The sequence below is a fragment of the Staurois parvus genome, unplaced genomic scaffold (genome assembly GCF_062004578.1).
Source record: "Staurois parvus isolate SC_StPar_1 unplaced genomic scaffold, SC_StPar_1.0 ptg000797l, whole genome shotgun sequence".
In the NCBI taxonomy this organism is placed as follows: Eukaryota; Metazoa; Chordata; class Amphibia; order Anura; family Ranidae; genus Staurois; species Staurois parvus.
Window position 1 is genome coordinate 292,501 of NW_028318593.1, and position 17,397 is coordinate 309,897.

Genomic DNA, 17,397 nt, shown 5'->3' on the forward strand with positions numbered 1-17,397 from the left:
AGATAGATAGATAGATAGATAGATAGATAGATAGATAGATAGATAGATAGATAGATAATAGATTGATAGATAATAGATAGATAGATAGATAGATAGATAGATAGATAGATAATAGATAGATAGATAGATAGATAGATAGATAGATAGATAGATAGATAGATAATAGATAGATAGATAGATAGATAGATAGATAGATAGATAGATAGATAATAGATAGATAGATAGATAGATAGATAGATAATAGATAGATAGATAGATAGATAGATAGATAGATAGATAGATAGATAGATAGATAGATAATAGATAGATAGATAGATAGATAGATAATAGATAGATAATAGATAGATAATAGATAGATAGATAATAGATAGATAATAGATAGATAATAGATAGATAATAGATAGATAGATAATAGATAGATAATAGATACCTGACTGAACTCGGTGTAGTTATTCCCCCTGAGGTCATCACAGAGGACAAGGGGGCGCTCTTTACGTCTGGAGGAAAATAAATGTAATCTCCAAACACGGAAAGGTTTCTTCACAGTAAGAGCTGTGAAAATGTGGAATAGACTCCCTCAAGGGTTGGTTGTGCCCAGCTCAGTGGATTGCTGTAGGAAAGTTCTGGATTCTTTCTTGGATACACAGAATATAACTGGATATAACATTTATAGGGAACGTTGATCCAGGGAATATCCGATTGCCTCTCGGGGGATCAGGAAGGAATTGTTTCCCCTGCAGGAGCAAATTGGATCGTGCTTTGCTGGGTTTTTTTGCCTTCCTCTGGATCAACTGTGTGTAGGATTATAACTTTTTCTTTTCTTTTTTTTTTTTAATGGTTGAATTGGATAGACTTTTGTCTTTTCTCAGCCAGACTAACTATGTAACTTCTGTTTAATTAAACTTTGGCAATAAAAATAGATTTTGCACTCTCCAGTTTTAGTAAATAGCCCCCACAGTCACTAACTTTCCAGCACTGATGTCATCTACTCACAAGGCCACAGGATCATTGGTTGCCTCCTTCAAACATCCACATTCTGCAGTTGGGAGACACAGACTCACTTCACCATAGGACAGCTGGACACTTCCCCCCAACTTCCTCCTGGCTCTCTCCAGTGAACTTCTTCAGACCCAACTGAGCCCAGGGCCACGCTTTGCAAATAGGCCACCCCAGCTAATGCTCCATTTGGAACCTCGATGCCATCTAGATGGCACCTCTAAAAATCCTTCCACAGGAGCAGGGCCCGGGCACAGGGGTCTCCTCCAGCAGGACTGGACCCAGAAACTCTTTACCTCAGACTATTTATGGTCTCTCCAACCGCCTACTGGGCACACCTCTCCAGGGATTAGCTGGATCATCCATAAATATTCAGGCTGCCTATTCTGTTCTTTCTCTCACTATAAATGTGGAAGGATGTTTATCCCAAGGTATAATATTTGTTTTTATTGTTCATGTGGGGACTGCCTCTATTTCTAAATTATATAAAAACCTGTATTTCTGAGCAAATAAAGAGTTCTAGTTTGCAGCTAAGGTAGTGTCGTCTAGTTCTTGAGTGCAGTGCCAAAATACTTTGCTCCTGTGTCTCAGCAGGGAGTTATTTGACAGAAGCAAAGAGGCGGGGTGTCAGGTGGTCCGTCACATTTGCTAAAACTGCATGGTGCAAACTGTGGTGCTTCTCTGCATAGAAACCAATCAGCTTCCAGGTTTTAGCCCTGGTTTACACTGGATCCGATTTTGAAATCCTGCGACTTCGCTTGACGTTGCACGATTTCAAAGTCACATGTCATTGTGACTTTAGGTGCAACTTGGCGGACATCTGTGCATCTTCATGCACAGATCACTAAGCAAGTCGCACCTGAAATCACAAAAAATAGTGCAGGTACCCCGTTCTCAGATCGGTGAGGCACCGCAAAGTCGGAGTAGCACCGATTTGACCGGTTTCATTGCCGACAATAGGGTGTGACTTGTCATGCAATTTGAAACTGTCACATCACATGACAAGTTGCGTGTGAACCAGGGCTTACTGTCAAAGCTTAACCACTTGCCGTCCGGTCGCTGTATATAAACGGCACCCGCATTTTCAAGCTGTGCTCGCTCCCTGGGAAAGAGCAGCACCGCGATCCGGTGCCCGCTGTGTCCTCCGGACACAGAGGAACACCGATCGTCGGACGGGACCTCTGTGTGAGGTCCCAATCATGTGATCACTGATTGGCCAATCAGTGATCACATGCAGAGTAGTAAGCAAGTTGTCACTTGTGACATCATTGCTTACTACGTGTGAAATCTGTGAATGATCACAGAGGTCACATGATACAGGGCTATTCACAACAGCCTTGTACCGTGTGACAAGCTGTGACCCCTCACAGCTCTCACAGTATTTCTCAATGGCTGCAGGAATGCAGCCAGAGAGAAGGAGAAATTATTGTTTTTACTACTGTGACGTAAATGTATTGTTGGCTCATGGTAGTGTATGAGCCTGAATTTCTGTGGGTTCAGTGTGAGGCCAGGCTGGATGGCTCGGCAGGTTGGGAGTCTATCGCCTCCACCTGGTTCTGGAGGTCCATGGAAGTTTCCAGAAGCCAAAGGGCGGAAGGTTGGAGACTTCAATCTGCATATTCATGGGAGTCTGAACAATCCCAGAGAGGAGGCTCTGGTAGTGTGGTAGACTAGCCCATAAATATTAGAGAGCCATGTTAGCAGGGATGTCAGCTGGAAGATGGATTGCTGACAGGTGTTGCTGTGAAGCCTGGGAGGGGAGCCCTAGAGGAGGGGGGTTCTGCTTCCAGGCTGGAGACTGGAAGCTGAGGAGAAGCTGAGAGTGGGAGCTTTACTGCCCTGCAGTCCACCGTGGAAGGACAGCATGCAAAGTTTGGAGAGGAACCAGCCCAGCTAGAGGTCCTGAAAGTAGTTCTATCTACAGCTGCAGGACAAGGACAGTATGAGCACCTCTACACCCCCAAGGCCTAGAAGGGAGAAGTATGCTGGATGCAAGTTCTGGGAAGTTTTCATAGCTAAGCCAATCCTTTGTCCTGGGATCAGATACTGTAGCCAGGTGGGCTGGTATTCTGTGCACCAAGGGGCCCAAGAGCTCCTACACATTGTCACGTTAGAAGTCCACTCAGGGGACAACGAGCTCCTAGAAGGGGATTACTTTACTAAGGACTGTAATAGTTCCGGCTGGGACGCAGTCAAGTGTCTGTGGCCAGAGCAAACGTCCTCATCATTCTGTTTCTTCACTCAACTTGGGCATCCCATAACCCCTTTGCTCCATCCAAGTTTAATCCCTTAATGAAACAAAAAAAAACCCCGAAGCCCATGGATTGTTTACTGACTTTGGATGCAAATGTGGAAAATGAGTGTTGCCTGGCTGTGAAGAGGGGCCCAAAAACTCAGCGTCCCTCAAGACGGTCGTGTATGAGGCCTAAAACACCAGAAAAGGCCTGTGCCTGTTGAACTGCATTTTTACACTCGATTCTCAGGACAGGCCACATCAAGGGTAATAATTTGAATATCTTACTTTTTTATATTATGATAGAAGCCTCAGTTGATTATCGCAGCTCAACTGCCATCATATGAACCAGCCCAAATAGTCATTTCCTGATCATGTGACTAGATGACTGCTGTTTCCATCCATTTCTCTTACAGCAGACTATCTAGTGTAGCACCCTCTTAGGTAACTAGGGGAAGCTAGATTGCAAATTGTTAGACAGCAGCCCAGGTGAAACAGTTGGCTGGGTCAAACTGTAGTCAGAGGTTGAGAGGCTTTGCAGATCAGCTCTGAGACTTCCCCCTGCGCTAGAACTTTGGAGAACGTTCTAGAAGCAGTGGGCGGAGGTAAGGATTGGCTGATCTGCCCTTTGGAGGGATCCTCACCAATCCCCAACAGGAAGCTTGGCATGGGTTCAGGACAGCCCTTAAAAGTGACAGAGGAGGCATTGGGGGAAAAGATCTGTTCTGGAGGGAGAGCTCTATACTGACTGTGGGGGAATTAAGGGTAGAGTTCTGTACTGAGGGGATTTTGGGGGGGAAAGCTCTATACTGACAGGGTATTGGGGAGAGAGGGCTTTACTGAGGGGGGTATTAATAGGAGAGCTCTGTACTGAGAGGTGCATTGGGGAAAAAGTCCTGTTCTGGGGGGAGAGCTCTGTACTGGGTATGGGGGTATTGAGAGTAGAGCTCTGTACTAAAGGGATATTGGGGGGAAAGTTCTATACTGAGGTGGGTATTGGGGAAAGAGAGCTTTACTGAGGGGGGTATTGATGGGGGAGCTCTGTACTGTGGGGAGCACCGGGGGAAGAGCTCTGTTCTTGGGGGAGAGCTCCATACTGGGGAGGAGGGTATTGATGGGAGATCTCTGTATTGAGAGGGGCATTAGGGAAAAAGCTCTGTTCTGGGGGAAGAGCTGTATACTGGGGACTGGTGGGGTATTGAGGGCTGAGTTCTGTACGGAGGGCATAATGGGGGAGAGCTCTGTACTGAGGGTGTGTTGGGGAGAGAGCACTTTACTGAAGGGGGTATTGATAGGAGAGCTCCGTATTGAGAAGATATTGGGGGGGAGAGCTCTTCACTAAGGGGATGTTGATGGGAGAGCTCTTTATTTGGGGGGATGGGGTATTGACGATTGAGCTATGTTCTCAGGGAATATTTGGCAAAGAGCTTTGTACAGAGGGGATATTGGGAGAGGGAGCTCTTTACTGTGGGGGGTATTGGTGAGAGAGTTCTGCACTGAAGGGGGGACCTCTGTACTGGGAGTGTGCCCCATATTGGGGGAAGGGTTGGGGGTTGAGCTCTTTACTGGGGGGGTATTTAGGGGAGAGCTGTGTACTGAGGGGTATTGAAGGGGGGCTGTGTACTGAGGGACAGAGTACTGTACTGGGAGGAGGAGGATTGAGGGTAGCGCTCTTTACTGGGGGTGTTTGGAAAAATCTGCACTAGTGCATTCAGGAGGGGGGGGGGGGGTGTTGGGGAGAGCACTGTACTGGGGGAAGGGGAGCTTTGTATGGGGGGTAGTTGGGAGTAGGAGTCCTGCACTGGGGTGAGGAGGGTAGAGTAAGTTCTACACTGAGGGAGGTTGGGGGGGAGCTATGTACTGGGGGTGAGGAGGGTAGAGTAAGTTCTGTACTGAGGGAGGTTGGGGGGGGAGCTCTGTACTGGGGGTGAGGAGGCTAGAGTAAGTTCTGTACTGAGGGAGGTTGGGGGGGGGGCTCTGTACTGGGGGTGAGGAGGGTAGAGTAAGTTCTGTACTGAGGGAGGTTGGGGGGGGGGGGGCTCTGTACTGGGGGTGAGGAGGGTAGAGTAAGTTCTGTACTGAGGGAGGTTGGGGGGGAGCTCTGTACTGGGGGTGAGGAGGCTAGAGTAAGTTCTGTACTGAGGGAGGTTGGGGGGAGCTCTGTACTGGGAGGTGTTCAAGAAAGAAGGTAGTTTAGGTGATTGGTGGAGGTTGTTGAGGGGGGTACGAGTCCCTGCACCTATTCTCTGAGATAACAAAATCCCTGATTAAACCCAATTCACCTCTCTTCATGACTACATTTGAAATAACGACATTTCCCAGACTCACTGTATTATTCTTGGTGTTCCACGGGAGTCTCTCATCGACTTTCAGCGTCTGTGTGGTTTTGGTGTAAGACCCGACGATGTCGAACGTTGGGCTTTCTCCATCCGATACCCACATGACTATGTCATAGCCTGTGGCCGGGTCTCCGTTCTTGTCAAAAAAGATGGCCTGATTGTAGAGCGTGAAATTCACCGTCTTCATGTGCGGCAGCAGCTGCCGATTGTAAATAAAGGGCGACATTGTTATAAAGACAATTATATTACAAACGATTCAATAGGATTGTAGAAAGCCGATAGTAACAGTCTAGATTATTGGGTTTCATGCAGCAGTGCAAGGGGCTTGATTGCAGGATATTGTCCTACTGGGGGGGACATACTGGTTCTGACTCCTTTGCTGCCCCAAAGATCACTCAAAATGATACAAAGTACACCAAATACAGAGGTGCTGATATTCCCATACCTTAGTCCACTGCCACACTCCACAAATCCCCTGCGATCGATCATTTTTCAATGAATGTAGGGAAAAATATGAAAAAAAACCTTGCAAGGTCCGGTACTGGGCCATGGTTCTTTGGCACCCAAGCCAAAAAAAAGTCCAAAGCGTCCCCCACCTCCCTCCCCCAACGAGCTGTGAACTACTTTAGATTGCTGGCCCTGCCCTTTTGGTGCTTCCCCGCATGGAAGAAAAATATATTTGAAAAATACTTTAAAGATATTCCTCCCAAATATATTGACATATATTTGAAATGCTACAATTTTGGCCGTGTTCAGTATATTTCAAAATATATTTATATATATATATATATATATATATATATATATATATATATATACACACACACACACACATATATATATTAATTTATTTACTGTATAAACCTGTGTTCCTGTATTAGGTAGAAAAAAATATTTTAAATATATTTTAAAAATATTCTTCCTAAATATATTGACTTATATTTGAAATAATACAAATTTGGCCTTATTCAATATAGTAAAAAAAAAAAAAAAAAAAAAAAAAAAAATATATATATATATACACACACACTGCATGTTGAAATTTTTTTTTATATATTACAAAATATATAAAAAATAATGATATAGATATATATTCTTCAGATTTTTTTTAACGTATAAAAAAATCATGTTTACATATATTTGTAAATGCATTCCAAAAATGTAGATTAAATGTATTTTAAAGATATACAGTATATTTGAAAATTTATTTTTAAAAATATTTTTCATATATTTTAAAACGCATTTCAATATACAATATATATATATATATATATATATTGAAATATATTTTAAAATATATTGAATATGGTCAAAATTTTAGTATTTCAAATATATGTCAATATACTTGGGAAGAATATTTTTAATATATATTTTTTTCCATGAGGGTAATATAACAATCCAATTCCCTTTCTATCAGGGAATTGAAGTTTGTGTTCAGATCTCCAAAACAGCAGTTGTCTCAAAGCTGCCTCCCCACAGTGTCTCTCCGTAGAGCAACATGCTCTGGTTTTAAAGACTTTGAGGGGAATTTACTAAGACTGCAGCAAATAGAATCTGAAGCAATTGCGCATGGTGACCGGTCAGCTTCTATCTTTCACTTGCAAAGCCTAACTGAACAAGGATAAGATAGAAGCTGATTGGTCACCATCAGGGCTTTTTTTTCTCAGAGAATAGGTGCAGGTACCCATCCCTTGACTCCACCCCCTACCCACCTCAGAGCATCGTCTCTTGGTTCCACCCACTACCTACCTCCCAGTACCGCCCCTTTTAGAGTAGCATGCTAAAACAAGTATCATTTTGTGGTGCTAAGTAATTTTTATGGAATTGTTTATGGAAAACAAAAAAAGCAGTAAAATAGATCTGTTCCAGCAATAATAGACCCCCTCCAGCAACAACAGACCCCCACAACAAAATACCCCCCAGAAACAATAGACCCTCCCTAGTTTCAAGCAACCAGCAACAATAAACCCCCTGCCTTGACAGTAGATACCTCCCAACAACAATTGACTCCCCAGCAACATAAGACCCCCTCCCAGCAATTATATAACAATAGACCCCCCACCAGCAACACTAGACCTCCCCAGCAACAATAGCACACCCACAACAATAGATGCCCCTAGCGACAATAGATTCCCCAGGAGCCAGGATCAATAGACCCTCCAGCACACCCCAGCACCTTTTGCCGTAGCATATAATCAGTTCTGGAGGTGCTGGAACTGCATTCCCCCACGTTCCTGCTGAAAAAAAATCCCTAGTCACTACGCACAGTTGCTCCAGATTCTGTCTGCTTCAGTTTTAATTACCCCCTTTGGGAGAGACCTCTGCAGGCAGCTGCCTCCTCTAATATGAACAATGACAGCAATGCCATGATTGCTCCTGAGCACTCCAGCTTCTCAGAGAGGATCCTTTTCTGGCCAACTTGTTCATTCCAGAGCTTTCATCAGACAGAAGTGAGAATCCAGGTGGGAACAAACACTATATTGCCAAAAGTATTGGCCCCGCCCTCCACAAAATTTGGATTCAGGTGTTCCAATCCCCTCCATGGACACAGGTGTATACAATCCATCCCCTAGGCATGCAGACTGCTTCTACAAACATTGGTGAAAGAATGTGTCGCTCTCAGGAGCTCAGTGACTCCAAGCGTGGTCCCGTGATAGGTGGCCACCTGTGCAATAAGTCCATCCGTGACATTTCCTGGCTACTAAATATTCCACGCTCAACTGTTAGTGGGATTATAACAAAGTGAAGGCAACTGGGAACAACAGCCACTCAGCCACCAAGTGGTAGGCCACGTCACATGACAGGGCGGGGTCAGCGCATGCTGAAGCGCACAGTGCGCAGAAGTCACCAACTGTCTGCAGAGTCAATAGCTAAAGACCTCCAAACTTGGTGTGGCCTTCAGATGAGCCCAACAACAGTGCGTAGAGAGCTTCATGGAATGGGTTTCCATGGCCGAGCAGCTGCATCCAAGCCTTCCATCACCAAGTGCAATGCAAAGCGTCAGATGCCGTGGTGTAAAGCACGCCGCCACTGTACTCTAGAGCAGTGGAGACGTGTTCTCTGGAGTGACCAATCATGCTTCTCTGTCTGGCAATCCGATGGACGTGTCTGAGTTTGGTGGTTGCCAGGAGAACGGTACTTGCCTGACTGCATTGTGCCAAGTGTAAAGTTTGGTGGAGGGGGGATTATGGTGTGGGGTTGTTTTTCAGGGGTTGGGTTTGGCCCCCAAGTTCCAGCGAAGGGAACTCTTAAGGCAACATTTTGGACAATTTCATGCTCCCAACTTTGTGGGAAGAGTTTGGGGATGGCCCCTTCCTGTTCCAACATGACTGCACACCAGTGCACAAAGCAAGGTCCATAAAGACATGGAGGAGCCAGTTTGGGGTGGAGGAACTTGACTGTCCTGCACAGAGTCCTGACCTCAACCCCATAGAACACCTTTGGGATGACCTAGAGCGGAGACTGCGAGCCAGGCCTCCTCCCCCGACATCAGTGCCTGACCTGACAAATGTGCTTCTGGAAGAATAGTCCAACCTTCCCATAGACACCCTCCTAAACCTTGTGTACGGCCTTCCCAGAAGAGTTGAAGCTGTTATAGCTGCAAAGGGCGGGGCCAACTCAATATTGAACCCTACGGACTAAGACTGGGGGGCCATTAAAGTCCATGTGCGTGGAAAGAATGGTGGCCAACTCAATATTGAACCCTACGGACTAAGACTGGGGGGCCATTAAAGTCCATGTGCGTGGAAAGGCTGGTGGCCAACTCAATAGTGAACCCTACGGACTAAGACTGGGGGGCCATTAAAGTCCATGTGCGTGGAAAGGCCGGTGGCCCAATACTTTGGGCAATATAGTGTAGTTGCTATCCATGTTTCTACCATTTATTCTACCACAATGGTCACCCACCAACTTCTCTAGGTATCCTCTTGGCAATTGCTAAATCTATCTATCTATCTATCTATCTATCTATCTATCTATCTATCTATCTATCTATCTATCCATCCATCTATCCATCCATTCGTATCTGACCCTTGGTGATTGCATGGACCATCACTTGTAATGAATTCTCTTAGCAATTATTTTACAGGGTAGGTTGCCAGGTCTTTCCCCGACCCCCACCATGCAGGAGATCCTGCATGGCCAGGGATGAAACTAGGACAATTTAGACAGGAGCCAATTAACCTACCAGCATGTCTTTGAAGTGTGGGAGGAAACCCACGCAAGCACAGGGAGAACATGCAAACTCCATGCAGGAGGCGCCGTGGTTGGGAATCGAACCCATGACCCATTTACTGCACGACAGACATGCTAAACACTAAGCCACTGTGCACCCCAATAACTGAATACACAGATGAAATACAGATAGGGGAGCCAGAGTCAGGACAAGGACTTTCAGCACACATGGGTCCCAATGAGTTGCAGGTCCTGCCCTCTATTGCACCCAAAGTAGCTGCCTCTTTTGCCTCCACCTCATATCGGCCCCGATTTGCAAAAACATAATATCTAGGGACGTATTAATAAATACAAAGACGCACTGTGTAGAGTTAAGCTCCAACAAATTGGATTGCCCAATCAATGTACTCACCTGCCACGGATAGTAAGTGCCATTACTGCACTGTCCAGAGGTACAATTCAGCAGTCCATGCAGGCCGTAGGCTATGGCGTACACTGCCGCATAGACGTTAAAAGACGCCGACATTTCAGCCAGGCCAGGAATGGGCAGGTTCTGCCCTGTGAATGACCGACATTCGTCACAAACCTGGTTACAGCCATAGTTACTCATATTTCCAGATTTCAATGAGTTGACATAGGAGATCTCAAAGTCTAAGAGTTCGGGAAAGTTGATTTGCTTTACCGAGACCCCCAAAATGGTGCCAATAGTCTCTATATTTGACAAGGCTGCAATGTCAGGGTTAACCGACCAATCTTCGCTGCCTATCCAGACCTTTCCAGTGACGTTCCCATTAATTGCTTCTTCAAGGAACATCATGGCGATTTGGGTTGTAGCAAAAACCACAATTACTCTGACGTGAGTCTGGACTATATTATCTACTATATTCTTCATTTCTGTTTTATTGGTGGTAATTGGCAGTAGGCCATGGTAAGGGACGCAGATGCCATTTTTGGACGCCAAGGCATTTAAGTCCTGTAACCCTTGTCTGCCGTAGACGTCATCGCTGCCAACTATGGCCACCCACGTCCAACTGAACCTCTTCAACAATTGGAGCAGAACTTGGACTTGCAGATTGTCGCTGGGAATAGTTCGAAAGAATGAGGGGTACATCTGTTTGAGACTCAGGTGTTCATGGGAAGCAGAATAACTTATCTGGAATACAAAAGTCAAGTTCGTTCATTAAAATGTACATCCCGTTAACTCCTTTTCTATGGGGACTTTTCAGATACTTTATTGTAAAAGCAGCCAATCAGAACCTGATTATTCACAGATACCTTGGTGGACAATCGGTGAGAACTTCTTGCAATGTCTACCAATGTCCACTAATGTCCAGTAATGTCCACCAATGTCCACTAATGTCCACCAATATCCACTAATGTCCACCAATATCCACCAATATCTACCAATGTCCACTAAAGTCTACTAATGTCCAGTAATGTCCACCGATGTCTACCGATGTCCACTGATGTCCACCGATGTCCACCAATGTCCACCTGTGTATCGACAAGATGCGTCTCCCATGTAGATATGTCCCCCTGAAGCAACTGCGCATGTTCCGGTTTCAGGCACGATCAATCGATGATAGAACTACTGCTATCATCGATTGACCGTGCCTGAAACCAGGACATGCGCAGTTGTCCCGGACCCGCTCCAAGAAAAGGTAAGTAGTAAAGAAAGCCGACGATCCCCGCAGGATGGATCGGATCTGCGGATTGAGTATAATGGATCGGAGTCCGATCCATTATGCTCAATCCGCAGATCCGATCCATTCTGCAGGGATCGTTGGAGGGGGTGTCACCAAGTGTTACTGCACCGGGTGACACCAACCCTAGGGACGCCTCTGACTCTAGGGCTGTAGGTGAGAACCCTGACTGAACTCGGTGTGGAGCTATTCCCCCTGAGGTCATCACAGAGGACAAGGGGGCGCTCTTTACGTCTGGAGGAAAATATATGTCATCTGCAAACATGGAAAGGTTTCTTCACAGTAAGAGCTGTGAGAATGTGGAGTAGACTCCCTCCAGAGTTGGTTGTGGCCAGCTCAGTGGATTGCTGTAGGAAAGTCCTGGATTCTTTCTTGGATACACAGAATATAACTGGATATAACATTTATAGGGAAAGTTGATCCAGGGAATATCCGATTGCCTCTCGGGGGATCAGGAAGGAATTTTTTCCCCTGTTGTATACAGAGCTCAGTAGCTCAAGCTAAAGTTTACATACAACTAAATGAATCAGCACAATGACTGCTTCCTCTCCATTGCAGTCTGCTCTGCTCACACAGCTTCCTCTGAAATCAGAGAGACAGTCTTAAAGGAAACAGCTTCTACTTCTCTTGCTTTGGAAACCCCGTAGTGTCCTAGGAAGCTTGTGTATATTTTTAAAAATGTATTGACTTAAAGTGACACTAAAACTGTTTTTGTTTTTATTTTCAGTGATTTCTTTTCACTTCCTGTTCGGCTTTGGGACAGGAAGTGAAGGGAAATCTCCACAATGGGACACTGATGGAAAAAAAAATAATTTATAGGCCAAGTTGATCCAGGGAATATCCGATTGCCTCTCGGGAGATCAGGAAGGATTTTTTCCCTGCAGGAGCACATTGGATCGTGCTTTGCTGTGTTTTTTTGCCTTCCTCTGGATCAACTGTGGGTGTAGGATTATAATTTTTTTTTTTTTTAATGGTTGAAATGGATGGACTTTTGTCTTTTTTCAGCCAGACTAACTATATAATCCCATGCCTAAGTGTGGAATAGTACAAAAGAGTAGCAGAGATCTTATTGAATCCTGTATACAGGTATAGAAATCTAGAACCTCGAGAACAGCAACTGGGCATTTGAGTAGTAGGCCTCAAAGGTATCTTACCATGGGGGGCCCTTGAGGACAGATAAAAAAAGAGTACCCTTGCTCCCAGAGACAGTGGTAGATCTGTCGCTCCCTCTGTCTGTGGGAAAACCCAGGGCCCATCTTAATGCATGGGCATCCCTGGGCACTGCCCAGAGGCCCCAGGTGCATGGGGGCTCCATGATAGTCTTGCATGACACCATTCTTGCCAATGGGCAGTCATGCTTTTAATAAGCTGTCCCGGGGTGACCATGTCTAGGGCAGCATCCCGGAATCTGGGATGGGGGGGCAGCTGCCAGCTAAATCTACAATTGGATTTACATCTTCCCCCGCTACATGTTTAAAACTGATTTTATTGAAAGTAGTAATAAATTATTATTATTATTACTAGTATTATTAAGGATTTATTATTATTATTATTATACAGGATTTATTATTATTATTATTATTATTATTATACAGGATTTATTATTATTATTATTATTATTATTATACAGGATTTATTATTATTATTATTATTATAATACAGGATTTATATCGCCAACAGTTTGCTCAGCGCTTTACCAAATAAAGGGAGACAGTCAGCGGACTGACAACTCATGGGGCCCCCGGGCAATAGGGGATCATGGGGCCCCTGTGTCCTCACCCACACTCAAACCACACCCAAAAAAAGCCTATGAAAGGTACAAGGGGCATCACCCCCCTACTGACCCCGGGCCCTAGGGCAGTGTCCGAGTACCCGATTGGTCAGTCCACCCCTGGAGACAATACAGCAACAATACAGTTCAATACAAGAGGGATAGGAGGGCCCTGATCCTGGGAGCTTACAATCTAAGAGGGAGGGGCTGGTGGTACAAAAGGTAATAACTGTGGGGGATGGACTGGTAGGAGGGGTAGAAGATTCCATTATTAGCTGAGGGCAGGATAGGCTTCCCTGAAGAGAGAGGTTTTCAGAGATCGCCTAAAAGTGAGCAGAGTAGGCGATAATCAGATAGATTGGGGTAGAGAGCTCCAGAGGATGGGGGAGGCTCTGAAGAAGACCTGGAGACGAGCATGGGAGGAGGAAACAAGGGAGCTAGAGAACAGGAGGTCGTGGGAGGAGCGGAGAGCACGGTTTGAGTGACATTTGGAGACAAGATCGGTGATGTAATTTGGGGCAGAGTTATAAATGACTTTATATGTTACTGTTAATGATTGGGGTAGAGAGTTCCAGAGGATGGGGGAGGTGCTGGAGAAGTCCTGGAGAGGAGGAGACAAGGGAGCTAGAGAGCAGGAGGTTGCGGGAGGAGCGGAGAGGATGGTTTGGGGGATATTTGGAGACAAGATTGGTGATGTAATTTGGGGCGGAGTTATAAATGGCTAAATATGTGATTGTTAATGTTTTGAATTTCATTGAATTGAATTTCGTGGGCAATGGGAAGCCAGTGGAGGGATTGGCAGAGAGGGGTGGAGGACACTGAGTGGAGGCCAGTGGAGGGATTGGCAGAGAGGGGTGGAGGACACTGAGTGGAGGTCAGTGGAGGGATTGGTAGAGAGGGGTGGAGGACACGGAATGGAGGCCAGTGGAGGGATTGGCAGAGAGGGATGGAGGACACTGAGCGGAGGCCAGTGGAGGGATTGGCAGAGAGCGGTGGAGAACACTGAGCGGAGGCCAGTGGAGGGATTGGCAGAGAGGGGTGGAGGACACTGAGCGGAGGCCACTGGAGGGATTGGCAGAGAGGGGTGGAGGACACTGGGCGGAGGCCAATGGAGGGATTAGCAGAGAGGGGTGGAGGACACTGAATGGAGGCCAGTGGAGGGATTGGCAGAGAAGGGTGGAGGACAATGAATGGAGACCAGTGGAGGGATTGGCAGAGAGGGGTGGAGGACATTGCCCTAAATTTTCCACTTTTTCAACATTGTGGAGGTGCCAGTGGTGGCTGAACAGATTGTCGTCCTTCCAGAGACCACAGGCAATGACATTCATTGTCCTTCCCAGCTCCATCCAAGAGACGGTCCTTACCTCGGGTATGAGGAACAAGCCCATAACGCTGGCGGTCACAAAAGAATAACCGCTGCTGTATGGACCCACCAAGGCGATGATGTTCGGTTTGTAGTCGGTGAAGTTGTTCTGGATCTGGATATAGGGCTGAGAGCACCGGGAGAGCAATCTCAGAGTTCCATAGATGTTGGCCGTTTCTGTGCACGTGTCAAAGATTTCGTAGCCCAATGTAATATTGGGGAGCAATGCGGTGGAATTATTGATCTCCTCAATGGCCAACCTCATTGCATGAAGTATGTGAAACCAATATGGATTAAAGGGCGCCCTTGAGAAAAAAAAAAAAAACAATGTCAGTCGCCAACAGAATCAGCAAAAAAGAACAATTAGTAGAATCACAAAGGAGACACTTTATCAAACAAATCTCACTTACATGTAAGAAATTGTAAGTCCAACTAGACATGTGCAGAACAAAAAAAATTGTATCATTTCGGGTCGATTAACCCCTTGCCCACCGGGCACTTATACCCCCTCCCTGCCTACCGGGCACTTCTACCCCCTTCCTGCCTACAGAGCACTTCTACCCCCTTCCTGCCTACCGGGCACTTCTACCCCCTCCCTGCCTACCGGGCACTTCTACCCCCTCCCTGCCCACCGGGCACTTCTACCCCCTTCCTGCCCACCAGACACTTCTACCCCCTCCCTGCCCACCGAGCACTTCTACCCCCTCCCTACCCACCGGGCACTTCTACCCCCTCCCTGCCTACCGGGCACTTCTACCCCCTTCCTGCCTACAGGACACTTCTACCCCCTTCCTGCCTACCGGGCACTTCTACCCCCTTCCTGCCTACCGGGCACTTCTACCCCCTTCCTGCCTACCGGGCACTTCTACCCCCTTCCTGCCTACCAGGCACTTCTACCCCCTTCCTGCCTACCGGGCACTTCTACCCCCTTCCTGCCTACAGGGCACTTCTACCCCCTTCCTGCCTACCGGGCACTTCTACCCCCTTCCTGCCTACAGGGCACTTCTACCCCCTTCCTGCCTACCGGACACTTCTACCCCCTTCCTGCCTACCGGGCACTTCTACCCCCTCCCTGCATACCGGGCACTTCTACCCCCTTCCTGCCCCCCAGGCCAATTTTCAGCTTTCAGCGCTATCACACAATTGCGCGGTCATGCAACACTGTACCCATATGAATTTTTACTATTTTTTTTTAGACAGAGCGTTCTTTTGGTGGTATTTAATCACCTCTGTGGGGTTTTTATTTTTTGCTAAACAAACCAAAAGCAACTGAAAATTTTGAAAAAAAAAAACCAAGTTACACTTACGGTAACGTCTTTTCCAGGAGTCTTTCAGGCCAGCACTCTGAGAGACCTCGGCTCCTCCCCATCTGAGGAAACACCTCCACCTACAATAAAAAAGCTCCACTCCCCTCTGACCTCAGTTCTCCAAGCATCCTCCGGTCATCTGGGGAGACACAATGCGAGACAACATAATCACAATAAGCCATCTTCACATAACCAATATCAACAGTGGGTGGGAAACCGGTGCTGGCCTGAAAGACTCCTGGAAAAGACGTTACCGTAAGTGTAACTTGGTTTTTCCCCTACCGTCTTTCAGGCCAGCACTCTGAGAGGATAAGCGAGTACTCACCCTTCGGGCGGGCTAACTGCTTGTAAGACCTTACGACCAAAGTCCTGCTCCTGCACCGAGACCAGGTCCAGTCTGTAATGCTTGGCAAATGTGTCATAGCTGGACCATGTTGCCGCTCTGCAAATCTGCCCTGGGGAAACCCCTGCTAACTCTGCCTGGGTAGCCGCCACAGCTCGGGTGGAATGTGCCTTGATACCCTCCGGGACCTCCAGGCCTTCTGCCTGATATGCTCCTGTAATCGCCAGCCGCAGCCAGCTGGCCAGCGTCCTTCTAGACGCCTTCTTGCCTCTTCTAGCCCCCTTAAAAAAAACAAAAAGGGATTCGGTGCTTCTGAACTCCCTAGATTTCTCTAGATACTGGAGAACGCACCTTCTGACATCTAAACAATGATACCTCTCCTGATCTACCCCCACCGGGTTAGGAAAAAATGAGGGAAGGACAATGTCCTGTTCCCTCTGGAAACTCCGAGCTACCTTCGGAATGAAGGACGGGTCTGGTCTGAAAACGATCCTGTCTGAAAAAATACGGAGATAGGGTGTTCTGATCGAGAGGGCCTCCATCTCACACACCCTCCTCGCCGTGGTAATCGCCACCAGAAAAGCAGTCTTAATGGTGAGCTCACCTATCGGACAGGACTCCAAGGGCTCGAACGGAGCCCTAGTCATCCCCCCGAGCACCTTGGCCAAATCCCACACTGGAAATGGTCTGGACCTCGGAGGCCTCTGCCTCACCAGAGCTTTGAAAAACCTACTCACCAACGCCTCCCTGGCCAGGGGCGTCTCCAAGAACACACTGAGGGCCGAGACCTGGCCCTTGAGCGTGCTGACAGACAATCCCTTGTCCGCTCCCGCCTGCAGGAATTCCAACACAGAAACCAAACTATGGGTTGCCACGGCTGTCCGGTCACACCAGGCTGTAAAGCAACCCCAGACCCTACCATAAATGGCCTGGGTCTCCTCCTTCCTACTGGCCAGTAATGTCGCCACCACCCTAGGCGAGAACCCCTTTTCTAAGAGGAGCTGCTGCTCAGAAACCAGGCCGTTAACCGCAATCTTCCTACGCTGGGGCAAAGAACCGGCCCCTGTGTTAACAAATCCACTCTTGGAGGCAGCTCCCAGGGTGGACGAGAGGCCAAACTCTTCAGGGTCGCAAACCACGCCCGCCGCGGCCAGAAGGGAGCTATCAGG

At 47.0% G+C, this 17,397-nt stretch overlaps 1 protein-coding gene across 2 annotated transcripts in view; it reads right to left on the reverse strand.

Moving 5' to 3' along the window:
• Positions 1-17,397, reverse strand: part of LOC149444242 (taste receptor type 1 member 1-like) — a 43,617-nt gene that overhangs the window by 11,763 nt on the left and 14,457 nt on the right. For both annotated transcript variants that reach the window (XM_089654774.1, XM_089654773.1), the window contains 3 exons: positions 14,580-14,883; positions 10,154-10,894; positions 5,558-5,767 (listed from right to left, as the gene is read on the reverse strand). In XM_089654774.1, the coding sequence (XP_089510900.1) occupies positions 5,558-5,767; positions 10,154-10,894; positions 14,580-14,883 (1,255 nt within the window). The remainder of the gene's footprint in view (positions 1-5,557; positions 5,768-10,153; positions 10,895-14,579; positions 14,884-17,397) is intronic.